Source organism: Schistocerca cancellata, chromosome 1 (assembly GCF_023864275.1).
Source record: "Schistocerca cancellata isolate TAMUIC-IGC-003103 chromosome 1, iqSchCanc2.1, whole genome shotgun sequence".
NCBI classification, from domain to species: Eukaryota; Metazoa; Arthropoda; class Insecta; order Orthoptera; family Acrididae; genus Schistocerca; species Schistocerca cancellata.
Genome location: NC_064626.1, coordinates 312,582,836 through 312,600,371, shown reverse-complemented (window position 1 = coordinate 312,600,371; position 17,536 = coordinate 312,582,836). Strand labels below are relative to the sequence as shown.

General features: G+C 44.3%; 1 protein-coding gene across 1 annotated transcript in view; it reads left to right on the top strand.

The window, feature by feature from the left end:
- LOC126172840 (uncharacterized) overlaps window positions 1–17,536 on the top strand; it is a 131,028-nt gene that overhangs the window by 103,058 nt on the left and 10,434 nt on the right. The window contains exon 8 of the mRNA XM_049920911.1: window positions 8,059–8,215. Coding sequence (XP_049776868.1) covers window positions 8,059–8,215 — 157 coding nt within the window. The remainder of the gene's footprint in view (window positions 1–8,058; window positions 8,216–17,536) is intronic.

Here is a 17,536-nt window from a genome sequence, read left to right as displayed (position 1 = left end):
TTCGGCTTTACAAAGAGCAATCTACGGCAATTGGCTCCTTACCTAGCTTGGACTTATCTTGAATCTCTCGCCCAGCAAAAAGTTCCAAGCGACTGCATAAAGGCGCAGGCGACGCCAATATGTAAGACGAAGAGCTCAACCTAGAAATTACAGACCAATATCTCTAACTTCGGTTCGCTGCAGAATCCTTGAACATATTCTCAGTTCTTGAGACTAGAGAAGCTTATGCTCAAGAATCAGCATGGTTTTTGAAAGCATTCTTCGTGCGAAACTCAAGTTGCCCTTTTCTCACATGACACACTGCGAACAATGGTTGAAGGGCAACCGACAGATTCCATATTTCTAAATTCCCAGAAACCATTTGACACAGTTCCCCTTTGCAGGCTGTTAACGAAGGCACGAGCATATGGAATAAGTTCACATATATGTGAATAGCTCGAAGACTTACTAACTAATAGAACCCAGTATGATATGATGTTTGGATTGTGGGGCGCTCAACTGCGTGGTTATCAGCGCCCGTACAATTTCCCAACCTGTGCTCAGTCCAATTTCGCCACTTTCCTGGATGATGATGAAATGATGAGGACAACACAAACACCCAGTCATCTCGAGGCAGGTGAAAATCCCTGACCCCGCCGGGAATCGAACCCGGGACCCCGTGCTCGGGAAGCGAGAATGCTACCGCGAGACCACGAGCGGCGGACCCCCAGTATGATATCCTCGACGGTGTATGTACTGCGCAGACAAGGTTCAAAATGGTCCAAATGGCTCTGAGCACTATGGGACTTAACTTCTGAGGCCATCAGTCCCCTAGAACTTAGAACTACTTAAACCTAACTAACCTAAGGACATAACACACATCCATGCAACAGGCAGGATTCGAACCATCGACCGTAGCGGTCGGGCGGTTCCAGACTGTAGCGCCTAGAACCGCTCGGCCACCGCGGCCGGCCACAGACAAGGGCATCGTCGGGAGAACCCTAGGGAAGTGTGACAGGACCGCTGCTGTTTTCTACATACATAAATGATTTGCCGGTCAGGGTGGGCAGCAATCTGCGGTTGTTTGCCGCTGATGCTGTGATGCACGGTAGGATGTTGAAGCTGATTGACGGAAGATACAAGACGACTTAGACAAAATTTCTAGTTGTTATGATGAGTGGCAGCTACCTCTAAATTGGGAAAAATGCAACTTAATTCGGGTGAGGAGGGAGAACAAACCTGTATTGCTCGGTTGCCGTATTACTAGTGTCCTGCTTGACACAGTCAAGTCGTTTAATTACCTGAGCGTAACGCTGCAAAGCGATAAGAAATGGAACGAACATGTGGGAACTGTGGTAGGAAAGGTGAATGGTCGACTTCAGTTTATTGGGAGAATTTTAGGAAAGAGTGATTCACCTGTAAACTGTAAAGGAGGCCGCATTTAGGACGCCGGTGAGGCCTGTTCTTGAGTACTGCTCAAGTGTTTCGGATCCGTATCAGTCGGATTGAAGGAAGACACCGAAACAATTCAGAGGCGGGCTGCTAAATTTGTTATCGGTAGGTTCGAACAAGACGTAAGTATTACGGAGATGCTTCGGGAACTAAAATCACTGGAGGGAAGGCGACGTTCTTTTCGAGAAACACCATTGAGAAATTCTTGAGGCTATTTTCGTTCTGTCGTAGCAACTATAAGAAATGCGTGTTTCTTTCGGCACCGCCCGTATTTGCCGAGTGGTTCTAGGCGCTGCAGTCTGGAACCGCGCGACCGCTACGGTCGATGGTTCGAATCCTGCCTCGGGCATGGACGTGTGTGATATCCTTAGGTTAGTTAGGCTTAAGTAGTTCTACGTTCTAGGAGACTGATGACCTCAGAAGTTAAGTCCCATAGTCCTCAGAGCCATTTGAAGCATTTTTTCTTTCAGCAGACGCGTTTCGCTTTATTGAGGTAAAGCATCAACAGACGTCAGTTCGTTAACAATATGTAGGTTTTTACTTACGGTGATTTCCACTTGACTTGTAGCATACAGACCACTGCTTTACCTCAATAAAGCGAAACGTATCTGGTAAAAAAGAAAATGTATTTTTTGTAGTTGCAACGACAGAACGAAAATACCCTCAAGAATTGTAAAGCAACTACGGACAATGTAGCCATAGAAATGAAGAAACTATTAAGAAAATTTAGAGAACCGGCATTTGAAACTGACCTCCGAACGACTCTACTTCCTACAACATACATTGCGCATAAGGACCACGGAGATAAGATTCGAGAAATTAGGGCCATACGGAGGCACATAGACGGCCGTTTCGCCCTCGCTCTAGTTGCGAGTGGAACAGGGAAGGAAATGACTAGAGCTGGTACGAGGTAATCTTCACCGTGCACGGTACGGTGGCTTGCGAAGTACCTATGTAGATGTAGATATATTTTATTTATTCGTTAAACACTCATCGTCATAAGAAGAGCTGCACCCAGATGGACAACGCGTACTGTGAACATTGTCGGCAGGCAGGCAGAGGGCACCAGACATACGAAATGGTTACACATTGAACTTGGAAGGACCAACAAGTATTGTGCTTCTCGACCACAAAATGTACGTGCCAGAATGATGTCGGACTCCTACGTTTGTGCAAACATCAAGATGTACAGTATGGAGTTGTACAGTCCTGTGGTATTCCACCCCATGCCGCTCGTACATTAGCAAGCAGATCCTGCAGACTGATGAGTGGAGGTGGGGTTATCATGACACACTCCATGACATCCCACACACTCTCAATTAGCGAAGAACTGCGCCATACACGTTTCCATAGCAGAGTATCCACAGCTGCAAGGCACGCTCAGGAGCTAGCAGCGTTAAGGGGATGAGAGTTGTCGTGTTGAAACAGGGCATGGGCGTGTGCGTAGAGCTACCACTTGCATCATCTTATCCATGTACCGTGTACCTGTCATGGAGCCCTTTATGAACACTAATGGTAAATGGGCACCATAGGATAACGCTCCCCACACTGTACTGGCAGGAGGTGTGGTGGGAGACTACAAACTGCCCTTCGTGCCGCTGGTCACTGTCCCTCCAGACACAGACCCGGTGACTGTCGCCTCCAAAGCAAAAGTGGAATTTGTCACTAAAGATGACCTGCTGCCACTCTGCAGGGTCAAAACGCGTCGCGTGCGACACAGCATGGCTATGAGCGGCAAGCGTCATAATGGTTGGCATGCGGCGTGGCGAGCGTCCTGCAGCCGCCTGCCAATGGTTCCAGCACTTACAGGATGCTGCGTAGAAGGCAGGACAACACGTTCAATGGCCCCTATCTTTGCAGTCGGATCTGCTCGCGAATGGCGGACAGTCCGTCGGTGCCCCGTTCTTGTGGTGCGTGATGGACGTATACATCGTACATATCGTGTATGCGTACCTTCCTTCAACAACGGGCAATGACGGTTTCCAAACGGTCGGTGTGGTGCACTGAACGACGATAGGACCAGCCAGGCTCCAACAGCCCTCTAAATGGTTCAATGGCTGCAAGCACTGTGGGACTTAACATCTGAGGTCATCAGTCCCCTAGACTTAGATCTACTTAAACCTGACTAACCTAAGGACATCACACACATCCATGCCCGACTCAGGATTCGAACCTGCGACCATAGCAGCAGGCTCGAAGTGGCCCCTCTCGAAATGGTCGAACTAGGCAAGCTACTGTCTGAAATGTCACCTGCTCATAGCGCATGTTCAGTTGGTGTGTTAGTGAGGCTGCCCGCTGTCATACTGACCGGCGAGGCCATTTGGGGTCTTCTTCTTGCATCAATCAATGCGCACGACATCACGGTCCCACCCGCACTCCCCGAGTGTTCGGTCAACGGTGCAAAAGAAATCGTTGGAATATCTGATACTGTTCGACATGATTAGCCAATTTGCTGTAGATCGGTTGGGTCGTTCTGGGTATTGATGTGACTGATTTCGCAGATAAAACTGATGATCGAATTTCTTGTTCTTCTTCCGGATTATTTACTTCTGGCGCCGCTTCTCCATCCCCAGTCGCCATCCTCTTCTGTCTTAATTATCCACAACGTTCATAAATCCTTGCTTCCACTGCCTCCTTCCCCTTTTCATCCACCTGGGTGGTACCTATAGCAGTAGCTTTTGGTATTGTGTCTGCATTCATTTCACATGACCAAACCATATAAGCTGTTTATGCTGTATCTCGTCACAGATATTCCTATCGATTTTCATTCTTCGTCGGATTACGCCATTTTGTATTCTGTCAATGCTAGTACTGCTTGAGCTTCGTATTAAGTAATCCATTACAGCGGCAAGCAAGCTTTTTTTTTCTTTTTTTTTTTTTTGCTAGTGTCCTAGGTTTCTGCTCTGTACAAACGCACACGCAGGACTATAGTTTGTACATTCTCTTCTTCGTTGTTCTTCTTATCTTTTTGTTCACAGAACAGAATTAATTGCCCTTGTTACAGCTCGTCCTCTATTAATCCTACTATTGATTTGATCATTAGTAGTGCCCTGTTTCTTTAATAATACCCCAAGAATTTTTGCTTTTCCGATGGCTGCAATTACTGCTCCGTCTGTCTCCAAATTATTTACTTTTTCCGTTCCAATGGCCTCTTTCGACTTGAGGGAATCCTTATTGTACAAAATGGTTCAAATGGCTCTGAGCACTATGGGACTCAACTGCTGTGGTCATAAGTCCCCTAGAACTTAGAACTACTTAAACCTAACTAACCTAAGGACAGCACACAACACCCTGCCATCACGAGGCAGAGAAAATCCCTGACCCCGCCGGGAATCGAACCCGGGAACCCGGGCGTGGGAAGCGACAACGCTACCGCACGACCACGAGATGCGGGCAATCCTTATTGTATTCCTCTTTAAGCTCTCTTATCAAATAGCTCAGATCAACTTCATCTTCCGCTAGTGCAATTCACCTGCGAAATACAAGCGAAATATTCTGCTGTCCTTTGCTGTCACTCCCATAACCTTGCGCTTTCTAGATCACTTAAGACTCAAATCATTTACGAAAGGTAAGTCTTCCGGTCCAGATGGTATAGCGAATCGGGTTCCTTTTGAGAGTATGTAGACACAATATCGCCTTTCTTAGCAATCGTATACAACCGCTCACTTGACGAAAGGTCTGTTCCCAAAGACTGGAAAGTAGCACAGGTCACACAAAAATTCAAGAAAGTAAATATGAGTAAGCCATTGCATTACAGACCCATATCAATGACTTAAATTTGCAGTTAGATTTTGGAGCATAAACTGTACTGGAACATTATGAATCATCTTGAAGAAAATGACTTATTGATACATCGTTGCCGGCCGGAGTGGCCGAGCGGTTCTAGGCGCTACAGTCTGGAACCGCGCGACCGCTACGGTCGCAGGTTCGAATCCTGCCTCGGGCATGGATGTGTGTGATGTCCTTAGGTTAGTTAGGTTTAAGTAGTTCTAAGTTCTAGGGGACTGATGACCGCAGAAGTTAAGTCCCATAGTGCTCAGAGCCATTTGAACCATTTTTGATACATCGTTCTTGTGCAACACATCTAGTTCTTTATTCCCATTAAGTAACGAGCGCTGTCGACTAGGGACTCAGATAGATTCCATATTCCTAGATTTCCCCGTTCCTCACAAGCGACTATTAATCAATTGCTTGAATATGGAGTAACGTCTCAGTTGTGTGATTGGACTCGTGATTTCCTCTCAGAGAGGTCACTGTTCTTAGTGATGGACGGTAAATCATCGAGTAGAACAGAAGTGATATCTGGCGTTCCGCAAGGTAGTGTCATAGGCCCTCTGCTGTTTCTGATTTATGTAAATGATCTAGGTTTGCAGATGACGCTGTAATTTACCGTCTATTAAAATCATCAGACGATCAATTCCAATTACAACATTATCTAGAGACAATTTCTGTATGGTGCGAAAAGTGGCAATTAGCACTAAACAAAGAAAAGTGCGAGGTCATCCACACGCGTACTAAAAGAAATCTGATAAATTTCGGGTATACAATAAATCGCACAAATCTAAGGGCTGTCAATTCGAATAAATACCTAGGAATTATAACTACGAGCAACTTAAATTGGAAAGACCACATAGATAATATTGTGGGGAAGGCGAAACAAAGACTGCGCTTTGTTGGCAGAAAACCTAGAAGATGCGACAAACCCACTAAAGAGACAGCCTACATTACACTTGTCCGTCCTCGGCTGGAATATTGCTGCGCGGTATGGGATCCTTACCAGGTGGGATTGACGGAGGACATCGAAAAAGTGCAAAGAAGGGCATCTCATTTCGTGTTATCGCCCAATAGGGGTGAGAGTGTCACTGATATGATACTTCTGTTGGGGTGGCAATCACTGAAACAAAGGCGGTTTTCTTCGCGGCGAGATCTATTTACGAAATTTCAATCAGCAACTTTCTCTTCCTAATGCGAAAATATTTTGTTGACACCCACCTACGTAGGGAGAAATGATCATCTTAATAAAATAAAAGAAATCAGAGCTCGAACGGAAAGATTTAGGTGTTCCTTTTTCCCACGCGCCATTCGGGAGTGGAATGGTGGAGAAGTAGTATGAAAATGGTTCGAAGAACCCTCTGCCAGGCATTTAAGTGTGGATTTCAGAGTAACCTTGTAGATGTAGATATCATGCCTGCAAGACTGTACCTACATACAGCTTATTGTGTATTCCGTATCTATCATGAATGTTGTATAACTGATCAATATCAATAAAGTACAGCACGAGGAGCACTGTAATTTTCACATAATAAAATGTACTGCGGCTATATCTCTTTTTTAACGAAATGCTGTCGTCAGCAATGATGGAGAGATGAAAATTCAAATGCTTTTTTTCCCAGTCTTTGATCAAAATATTAATTCCTTCGACGATGTACGGTTTCAGTCAGTAATGACCATCTTCAGATCTGTTCTACACCATGACCTAATGTGATAAAGCCTAATGATTAGGACATGGTGTAGAACAGATCTGAAGATTGTCATTACTGACTGAAACCGGCCATCGTCAGAGGAATTTATATTGTCATCAAAGACTGGAATAACAAAACATTTGGCATTATTGGATCACTGCTCATATTCGCGACTATGTCGCAGCTGGTGAGAGATGCAAATTATTGTAATTTCCATGTCTCAAATGCCTAGTTCTAAGTATCTCTCGTATTAAGGACGTGATTATTTTCTCGTATTGGTTACACTACTTACGTCAGATAGTATAAAATTATACATGTTGAAACGTCCCCTTAGAAAAATTAATTAATTACTGTGTTGGTAAACCTCTTACGTTATTTGATTTTCAAACAGCTGAGCAGAACTGAACGTACTCAGACAGTTCTCTCTTTACTTATTCTGATCAGCACTAAACGGACACATATTTTTAGCGCATCCCAATCTGACTTTTAATAATCCCTATAAAAGAATGGTCCTGACTAACAATAACTTATACCTTTCATGGATCACCTACCCCACAAAAATCTTCGTTACTCGAACTACTGCAATACGGCGAGAGCCAATACTGCCAGCTAAATAAAAGATTCTAACTACTGAAGGCACTAACTACTGATAGGCATAGGTAGCAAATGAAAGACTTTGATAGGGAACAAACAATGTATTTACCGCAATAGTGTTCATAAGTCACAATATGTATATTAGTTCATGACATCTAGTCTTACAAATTTACTCTTTCTGATGGACACACGTCCAGATCATCCGCTCTCAAAACTCCGCCATCTCTCTCCCCACGTCCACCACAGCTGGCAGCCAACCAGCCTCAAACTGCACACAGCACAGCCAGTGATTTTCATACAGAGCGCTAGGTGACGTTACCAACATAAAAACCTAAACAGCCTACTTACAATGTTTACACTTTATTTTTCGACTAGACTATAGATCTGGCGTATTGTGTCACGTAGAGGTTTGACTGTTACCACTTATTCGTAATAGAATGCCGCTCTGCAACAGAATACTCTGCCATTGGCGTGCTTTGCGGAACATACGTCATCTGATGGACGCAGCAGCTCTGCTCTGCCTGCGGCGCTCTTCCTCCTGTTTGCAAAAACACGGTTGCTGTGTTGACAGAGGAGCCGCTCGACGCTGATGGTGTGGCTGCTGGTGATGCTGGTGTACGTCGTGATGGGCCTGGTGGTGTGGCTGCTCGGCATGCTCCTCAGCTTCGCGGCAGACGGCTGGAACACGCACTCCACCATCGCAGTCTCCGCCGGCTTCCTGGATATCGGTACGGCAAACTACCAGCATAGCAGGTCGCCTCTGTCCACTATTTCCCTCAGACTAAACCTGCGTCGTTGTGTATGCCATAATGAATGCTCATCAACCATTCCCGTCCTTCACATCCTCAGAATGAAGGAACTCAATTGTAAAAGTTCAGTGCCATTTCTGGATCTGATTTTTTACGAGAGGTTTACGTGTTTACTACGTAGGAAGGATTTAAACCCAAACGTGTAAAGGCATGAAACGTATTAATCCATTCTAACATGTCTGTTCGAGTGCCACACGGCTTTTGTGTAGTTCCACTCAGACTGTGGATTATCGGTTCAGACTACCACAGTTAGACTGTTGTTGTTGTTGTGGTCTTCAGTCCTGAGACTGGTTTGATGCAGCTCTCCATGCTACTCTATCCTGTGCAAGCTTCTTCATCTCCCAGTACCTACTGCAACCTACATCCTTCTGAATCTGCTTAGTGTATTCATCTCTTGGTCTCCCCCTACGATTTTTACCCTCCACGCTGCCCTCCAATACTAAATTGGTGATCCCTTGATGCCTCACAACATGTCCTACCAACCGATTCCTTCTTCTGGTCAAGTTGTGCCACAAACTTCTCTTCTCCCCAATCCTATTCAATACTTCCTCATTAGTTACGTGATCTACCCATCTAATCTTCAGCATTCTTCTGTAGCACCACATTTCGAAAGCTTCTATTCTCTTCTTGTCCAAACTATTTACCGTCCATGTTTCACTTCCATACATGGCTACACTCCATACAAATACTTTCAGAAATAACTTCCTGACACTTAAATCTATACTCGATGTTAACAAATTTCTCTTCTTCAGAAACGCTTTCCTTGCCATTGCCAGTCTACATTTTATATCCTCTCTACTTCGACCATCATCAGTTATTTTGCTCCCCAAATAGCAAAACTCCTTTACTACTTTAAGTGTCTCATTTCCTAATCTAATACCCTCAACATCACCCGACTTAATTCGACTACATTCCATTATCCTCGTTTTGCTTTTGTTGATGTTCATCTTATATCCTCCCTTCAAGACACCATCCATTCCGTTCAACTGCTCTTCCAAGTCCTTTGCTGTCTCTGACAGAATTACAATGTCATCGGCGAACCTCAAAGTTTTTATTTCTTCTCCATGGATTTTAATACCTACTCCGAATTTTTCTTTTGTTTCCTTTACTGCTTGCTCAATATACAGATTGAATAACATCGGGGAGAGGTTAAACCCTGTCTTACTCCCTTCCCAACCACTGCTTCCCTTTCATGCCCCTCGACTCTTATAACTGCCATCTGGTTTCTGTACAAATTGTAAATAGCCTTTCGCTCCCTGTATTTTACCCCTGCCACCTTTAGAATTTGAAAGAGAGTATTCCAGTCAACATTGTCAAAAGCTTTCTCTAAGTCTACAAATGCTAGAAACGTAGGTTTGCCTTTCCTTAATCTTTCGTCTAAGATAAGTCGTAAGGTCAGTATTACCTCACGTGTTAGACTACAGTTAGACCTCACAGTTAGACTACCACACATAATTATAGATTCCGTTCACTAGGCAAGCAGCAGTGACATACAGACCAGTCCAGTTCACCACTTGTTATTCGTCGACAAATCTTTATGATGCGACATAAATCCAGTTTATTCTCAACGCCAGTCGTTGGAAATACCTATTGTTGCTCACGCTCCTATGAAGCGAATATTCATAAGCAGATTGCGGCTAACATGGTCAATCGGGATTTGCTCTAAGCAGGACCTAGTAGCACTAAATGCAAGTCACATAAGTGCAGGAGGGTACATTTACCACCATAGTTAATGTGGAGACACCGAATAATTTTAGACTTATCGGGACACAGAAAGTATTTAACGACGGACTAATTTTTAAATTCATGTTTCCCAGAAATTTATCCTAGCACTATAACTGTGTTGATCTTCATACAGATGCGTCTAAGCAGAGGGTCTCTAACGGCTGCGCTGTTATTTCCTGAATATATCATCAAGATTTGCTTACCTAGAGTATTCGGCTTGAGGGAAATTTGGAAAATTGTGATAAGGTTCTATGGGACCAAACTCCTTAGGTTTACACTAACCGTGGCAAGGAGCCCCAGACCGCACGGCTACCCGCCCCCCCCCCCCCCCCCAATCGCGGTGACTTGAGGGAAGATGATACATATGTAGTCCACTTGTCCACTTCATTCAAATAGAAACCACATTGACTACGTTTTGATACAGGAAAGAGAAAGGTTTGAAAAATTATAAGAGATTTCCAGGAGCGGATATCAATTCATGTCCTGCTAATAAAATTATAATTATGCGATTAAAAAATGGAAGAAATAAAGAAAAAATTTCTTGTAAAGGATTTTTTAAAAGGTAAGGAAATAAGTACAAGAATAACTCCAGGAAAATGATATAAAAATACACAACTCACCACATAACAGCGACGATTGTTGGATTAGTCTGAAAAAACTGTACACCGAAAGCATCAGATGAAACAAGTGGTTCTAGGCGCTACAGTCTGGAGCCGAGCTACCGCTACGGCCGCAGGTTCGAATCCTGCCTCGGCCATGGATGTGTGTGATGTCCTTAGGTTAGTTAGGTTTAATTAGTTCTAAGTTCTAGGCGACTGAAGACCTCAGAAGTTAAGTCGCATAGTGCTCAGGGCCATTTTTGAAACAAGTGGCTTCAAAGACCAGGTTGTAGAAGATGGAAGAAACAACAAAACATACAAATTCCTTTACGGAAGAAGGTACAGAAAGTTATATAAGGCTCTAAGTAATCAACTACAGAAAAGGAACTGATAAATACGGGGAAGAATGGCTACAACAGGAATATTGAGAAATTTAGGCACTAGACAGGAAGGGGCGATATTGTTTGATGTACAGCAATAAAGTAAGTAAAGAAATTCAGGAGGGGAAGAGAAACAAGATGTGTATGATGAAGGATGAGAATGGTAATGGACCTGCAAAAAAGTAAGGAATGTAGAGCGAATTATACTGTATGAGGCAAAAGGGCGTCCAGATGCTTTTAATATGTGGAATAAAAAATAATTACTGGAAGAGGATAGATTTCCAATCACTAGCAAAGAAACTGATGGTGGTGGTGGTGCTTAGTGTTTAACGTCCTGTCGACAACGAGGTCATTAGAGACGGAGCGCAAGCTCGGGTTAGGGAAGGATTGGGAAGGAAATCGGCCGTGCCCTTTCAAAGGAACCATCCCGGCATTTGCCTGAAACGATTTAGGGAAATCACGGAAAACCTAAATCAGGATGGCCGGAGACGGGATTGAACCGTCGTCCTCCCGAATGCGAGTCCAGTGTGCTAACCACTGCGCCACCTCGCTCGGTGCAAAGAAACTGAGATGGCACCGAAAGGGACTGAGATGACAGCTAAGGAAAGGAAATCTGGACGGTCTACGTGGGCTTCAGATTGAAATGATCAAAGTATTAAGCTAAGCAAATGTGGACATACTGCATTTGTGTTATATTGATGAAGAATATGAATGGCCAGATGATTTCACAGTACCAGTGATGCTGCCAGTACCAATAAAACTGCGAAAGTACCACAAAATGCTTGGAATATAGAACAATGAGTAATACCTAATCCGCCCAAGAATTACAATCTAAAGTAGAGAGAGAATTGGATGAAGAACATTTCAGCTTTGGAAGAGGAAAACATGCAAAATGTAGTTGCAATGTTGCGAATAACTGGGGAAAGATATCTAGGAAAACCTTGGAAAGATTTTGTAGATTTTACTAACTTCGAATAAAACACAGAGTTCATGAACCAATCTTATGTATGCCCTGAAAAAGATCGGAAGTAACTGGTAGGAAGGAGACTGATGAGGGATACTAGTAAGTGAGACTAATAATCCATTTTTACAGGCTGTCTGATTATTAGAAGTACAAACGAAACTAAAGAACAGTGAATCAAGCAGCTAATCCTAGTAAACACAGATCTATAAACCAATGGTTTCCCTCATACGACTTACGCGACTTTGTAGACGGAACCTTAGAGTTCCTGAGGATCCATTGCTGCAGAGCTGCATTTGAACGCCTTCCAACAAGTGTTCCATATGGTCAGTGTAAACGTGAAGGAAGGCTACAGGACGTCTAAACATCGATGCCCATACACGTTCATAAATACCAGGCGTGTTCTGAAACCACTGATCACCGTCCACAATGTGTTCCCACAGTTAACCGACTCTATCAACAGGACTCGAGTATATCAAAATTTCTATTTTACCCCATACAAATAAACACAACGAGTTCGAGTCGGAGGACTAGGGAGGCCAAGATGTAAGGAGCCATGACTGATAAACACTTCTTGTCGAATATGCGGGCTTCGTCCAGCCTCGTAAAAGGGTGCTGGTGCACCATCATGCATTTACCACAAAGACATCATCTCAATGTAAGGAACATCATCTAAATAGACATTAAGAATGTCATAACGTTGGCATGACTGCACTTCTGTGTATCGGGGAAGCCATTCATTTCCGGAGCGATATTTATTATGATTATTTGCGTGTTTCATTGGCCTCTACTCACCCCTTTCTTTTGCGCCTATAATTGTCAAATCCATACTATGTATGTACTGTATATGACACAAATAGACGGTGTTGATTTGCGCTCAACACTATGGTCACCAGCGTGACACACAGTAAAAGTAAGAATGGGAGGTAAGCGGGTTTACACAAGACTGTTGTAGTCGATAAAATTATTCAAGGTACACTACTGCCCATTAAAATTGCTACACCATGAAGATGATGTGCTACAGACGCGAAATTTAACCGACATGAAGAAGATGCTGTGATATGCAAATGCGTAGCTTTTCAGAGCATTCACACAAGGTTGGCGCCGGTGACGACACCTACAACATGCTAACACGATGAAAGTTTCCAACCGATTTCTCATACACAAACAGCAGTTGACCGGCGTTGCCTGGTGAAACGTTGTTGTGATGCCTCGTGTAAGGAGGAGAAATGCGTACCATCACAATTCCGACTTTGATAAAGGTCGGACGGTAGCCTATCGCGATTGCGGTTTATCGTTTCGCGACATTGCTGCTCGCGTTGTTCGAGATCCAATGACTGTTAGCAGAATATGGAATCGGTGGATTCAGGAGGGTAATACGGAATGCCGTGCTGGATCCCAACGGCCGCGTATCACTAGCAGTCGAGATAACAGGCATCTAATCCGCATGGCTGTTAAGTATCGTGCAGCCACGTCTCGATCCCTGAGTCAACAGATGAGGACGTTTGCAAGACAACAACCATCTGCACGAACAGTTCGACGACGTTTGCAGCAGCATGGCTATCAGCTCGGAGACCTGCATCACAGACAGGAGCGCCTGCGATGGTGTACTCAACGACGAACCTGGGTACACGAATGGCAAAACGTCATTTTTTCAGATGAATCCAGGTTCTGTTTACAGCATCATGATGGTCGCATCCGTGTTTGGTGACATGGGGGTGAACGCACATTGGAAGCGTGTATTCGTCATCGCCATACTGGCGTATCACCCGGCGTGATGGTATGGGGTGCCATTAGTTACACGTCTCAGTCACCTCTTGTTCGCATTGACGGCACTTTGAACAGTCGACGTTACATTTGAGATGTGTTACGACCCGTGGCTCTACCCTTCATTCGATCCTCGCGAGACCCTCCATTTCAGCAGGAGAATGCACGACCGCACGTTGCAGGTCCTGTACGGGCCTTTCTGGATACAGAAAATGTTCGACTGCTGCCTGGCCAGCACATTCTTCAGATCTCTCACCAATTGGAAACGTCTGGTCAATGGTGGCCGAGCAACTGGTTCGTCACAATACGCCAGTCACTACTCTTGATGAACTGTGGTATCGTGTTGAAGCTGCATGTGCAGCTGTACCTGTAAACGCCATCCAAGCTCTGTTTGACTCAATGCCCAGGCGTATCAAGGCCGTTATTACGGCCAGCGGTGGTTGTTCTGGGTACTGATTTCTCAGGATCTATGCACCTAAATTGCGTGAAAATGTTATCACATGTTAGTTCTAGTATAATATATTTGTCTAATGAATACCCGTTTATCATATGCATTTCTTCTTGGTGTAGCAATTTTAATGGCCAGTAGTGTATATAACCGCAGTGTCGATGAATGAAATTCTCCGACGTTTCGTCCACTATTGCAAATGACCTTCCTCGGGGAATTTTGCTTATTGCTGAAAGAGAAAAATTCTAGTTCTTACACACTAGTGGAAGAAGTTGTAATCTGGTAGGGTATTGAAGGTGATGGGGAGAGGTGCTGCCGTCCTTTACTACTGTTTGCTTTATTTCTTGTTATTAGAAGAAATAGCGTCTTTCATTGGCTTTTTTCTGAAATCCACCTTTACAGCCAGTAGGATGAATATGACAGATAAAACTATGGCTTGAAAGGATGAAGGCGGCAAGGAAGAGCAGGAGGAAGCGCAGAACACCGGTCTTTTACCATACGTAAAATGATCTCTGTACGTTTCGGCAAAATTCTCCGCCGAGCAATTGTAAATAAGTTTTTCGGAGCAGCAACGAAGTAAAAGACGGGGCTCAGTGAAAGCTGCAGTCGACAAGCTCCATACTGCTGCAGTCTACATAGTCGGCTGCTAGTGTAGACCAGTGTGTGTAGGTGAGACGGGACGACCGATTAGCACAAGAGTAGCTGAACATGGAAGATGTAAATTGAAGATGGAGGGGGGATAGAGAAAGGAAAGAAAAGAAACTGCTGACGTCAGCTGCATCGGAGGCGACGAGCGACAATATATGCCGCAATGGGATTGCAGCCGAGGATCTCTTCTGTTGCGTTAACCGCTGCGCCACCCGTACATAGCGTTTATCGCAATTGCGCGGACTATCTGGACATACCTCCCGGCCGACCGACATTCCCATCTAATGCAACCCATCCGCAGTCCCCACAGACACCGAGCGTTCACGCAAAACATACATTCGTCTAAAACAACAAACCAAGTAAGTGATGGCGGAACACAAGGACGGATGCGACAAACAGATAAAAGTTCAAGGAGCCAACGTACTGGCGAAACAGCCTTGCGATGACAATTAGAAATTGTTAGAAATACAGGGTGTCCGAAAAGTCTTTCCATGATTACATAAATTGATAACTCAGGCTAGAAGTAAGATACAAATATGAAACTGGTGTCTAATTGTTTACAAACTATCAAAGTTTTTCTCACACATCAGTAAACTCCCACATGAGCACCCTTGGTACCACGTAGCACATCTAGGCGATATTCAATTTCCGTCCACACATTAGCCAACATAACTTGAGGGATCGATTCAACGACTGTGGCTATCCGTGGCCGCAGGGTTTCAAGATCTTGTACACGTGTTCGGTAGACCTCGTCCTTGACATAACCCCACAAAAAGAAGTCTATTGGGGTTATGTCAGGAGAGCGTGGAGGCCAAACCATTGGCCCACCACGACCAATCCATCGCCCAGGAAAGGTCATATCGAGATAGGCACGTACGTCCACACCCCAATGAGGCGGTGCAGCGTCTTGCTGAAACAAGACATCGGGGTGATAACTGAAGCAGCTGAGGAACAGCATACTGTTGCAACATGTCCAGATACACTGCAGATGTGATGGTAGCCTCAGCGAAGAAGAATGGCCCGATAATTCGATCGTGCAATAGCGCGCACCAAACATTCACCTTTGGACTGCCTCTGGTGCACTCCATGACCTCGCCAGGGGGTTGTGAACCCCAAATGCGCACATTATGGCGATTCACTACTCCACTGACAAAAAAGGTCGCTTCGTCGGAAAACGCAATTCGTCTGAGATAACCATCATCGTCCTCAATACGTGATAGCATTTCGACCGCAAAGTCATATCGACGTGTACTGTCATTGGGCAACAAGGCCTGAACGATTTGCACGAAACAATAAACGCTTTTTGGCATCTGTAATTCACGTGAGGCCCTGCACACCGATTTCTTCGGACTTCGCAGAAAAGACTGCCTTACAGCTTCCACCCTGTATGCTGAGGTTCTTGGTCGACCAGACCTCGGAAGGTCAGCAACCGATCCTGTGTTCTTGAAGGTCTCATACCAGGCTTTAATGCTCTTGACATCAGGTGCATTCCTTCCAAATGTTGTCTGGAAGTGCCTCTGCACTGTGGTTGGTGATCGTGTCTCATGGTACCACAGGACACACTGTGCCTTCTCCTGATTGGTTAACATGGCTTCTTGGGCTCTGCACCTCATCCACTACTTACTTACTGCGAACCTAAAACAGAAAAAAACTTTGATAGTTGTAAACAATTAGACACAAGTTTCATATTTGTATCTTACTTCTAGCCTGAGTTATCAATTTATGTAATCACCCTGTAGAAAAGCGATCTGCAAACACGAATAGTTAAGACGGGTACAGACTTCCAGCGTCTTGGTTGTTAGCAGTAACACTGCTACGGGACGACAGCACTCGTACAACCATCCACAAAGGCGCGTCGAAGGCACGCAGAGTACTGGCACCCCTCGGCCGGCGCAACGGAGCTGCTTCTCAACGGAAGTCTGTTTCCCATTCGCCTGTTTTCAAAAATGGCAGGAAATAAAACAAATGTCAATGTAGGACATCTATTTCTACCAATAACGAGAAATAAAGCAAACACAATCAAAAGAAGTCTAATACTCATCCCCTTCGTCCTAAATACCATGTCGGATCGCGAAAATAGCTTTTTCCACTAGCACATAAGAACCGAAGTTTTTCTCATTCAGCAGTAAGCAAACTCCCTGAGGAAGTCCTTTTGCAACAGTGGCTTATGTCAACAAAATTTCTCCCTATGTCAGTGAAGTCTCATTGATGGTCACTACAGCAACTCATCTCTGTGCCATATATTTATCCTTAGCTTCGGAAGAGTACCGGTACCTGAAAAATTAAAAGTCTTAAATTTAAGAAATACCAAGACTGTATGTAAGAGCAGTTCCCAAAATATTTCTACATTTGCCTGCATACCATGGTGTTTCAAAATCTTCCTAACGTCTGCCGGCTACATATTACGTCATGAGGAAGAACTTTTGTTAGAGACGAAATTTTTTTTCAAGATATTAAAAACTAAAAACCCGCCTCGATTGCAAAAAAAGCACCTAGTGTTAAGTGTTAACCCAGGTTTCGGCGAAGATAACTACACCTTCTTCAGAACAACAATAAAACCCACAAGTGCCTAAGAAGACCTTTGTCAATGATTAAAAGAATACCACAGCTATACATTTATAAACGAAAAAGAAAGGAAAACACAAACAGTACATGTGTACAAAGTCAAAACCACTACTTAACTTAATGGTGTACGCTCCGCCTCACACCGGC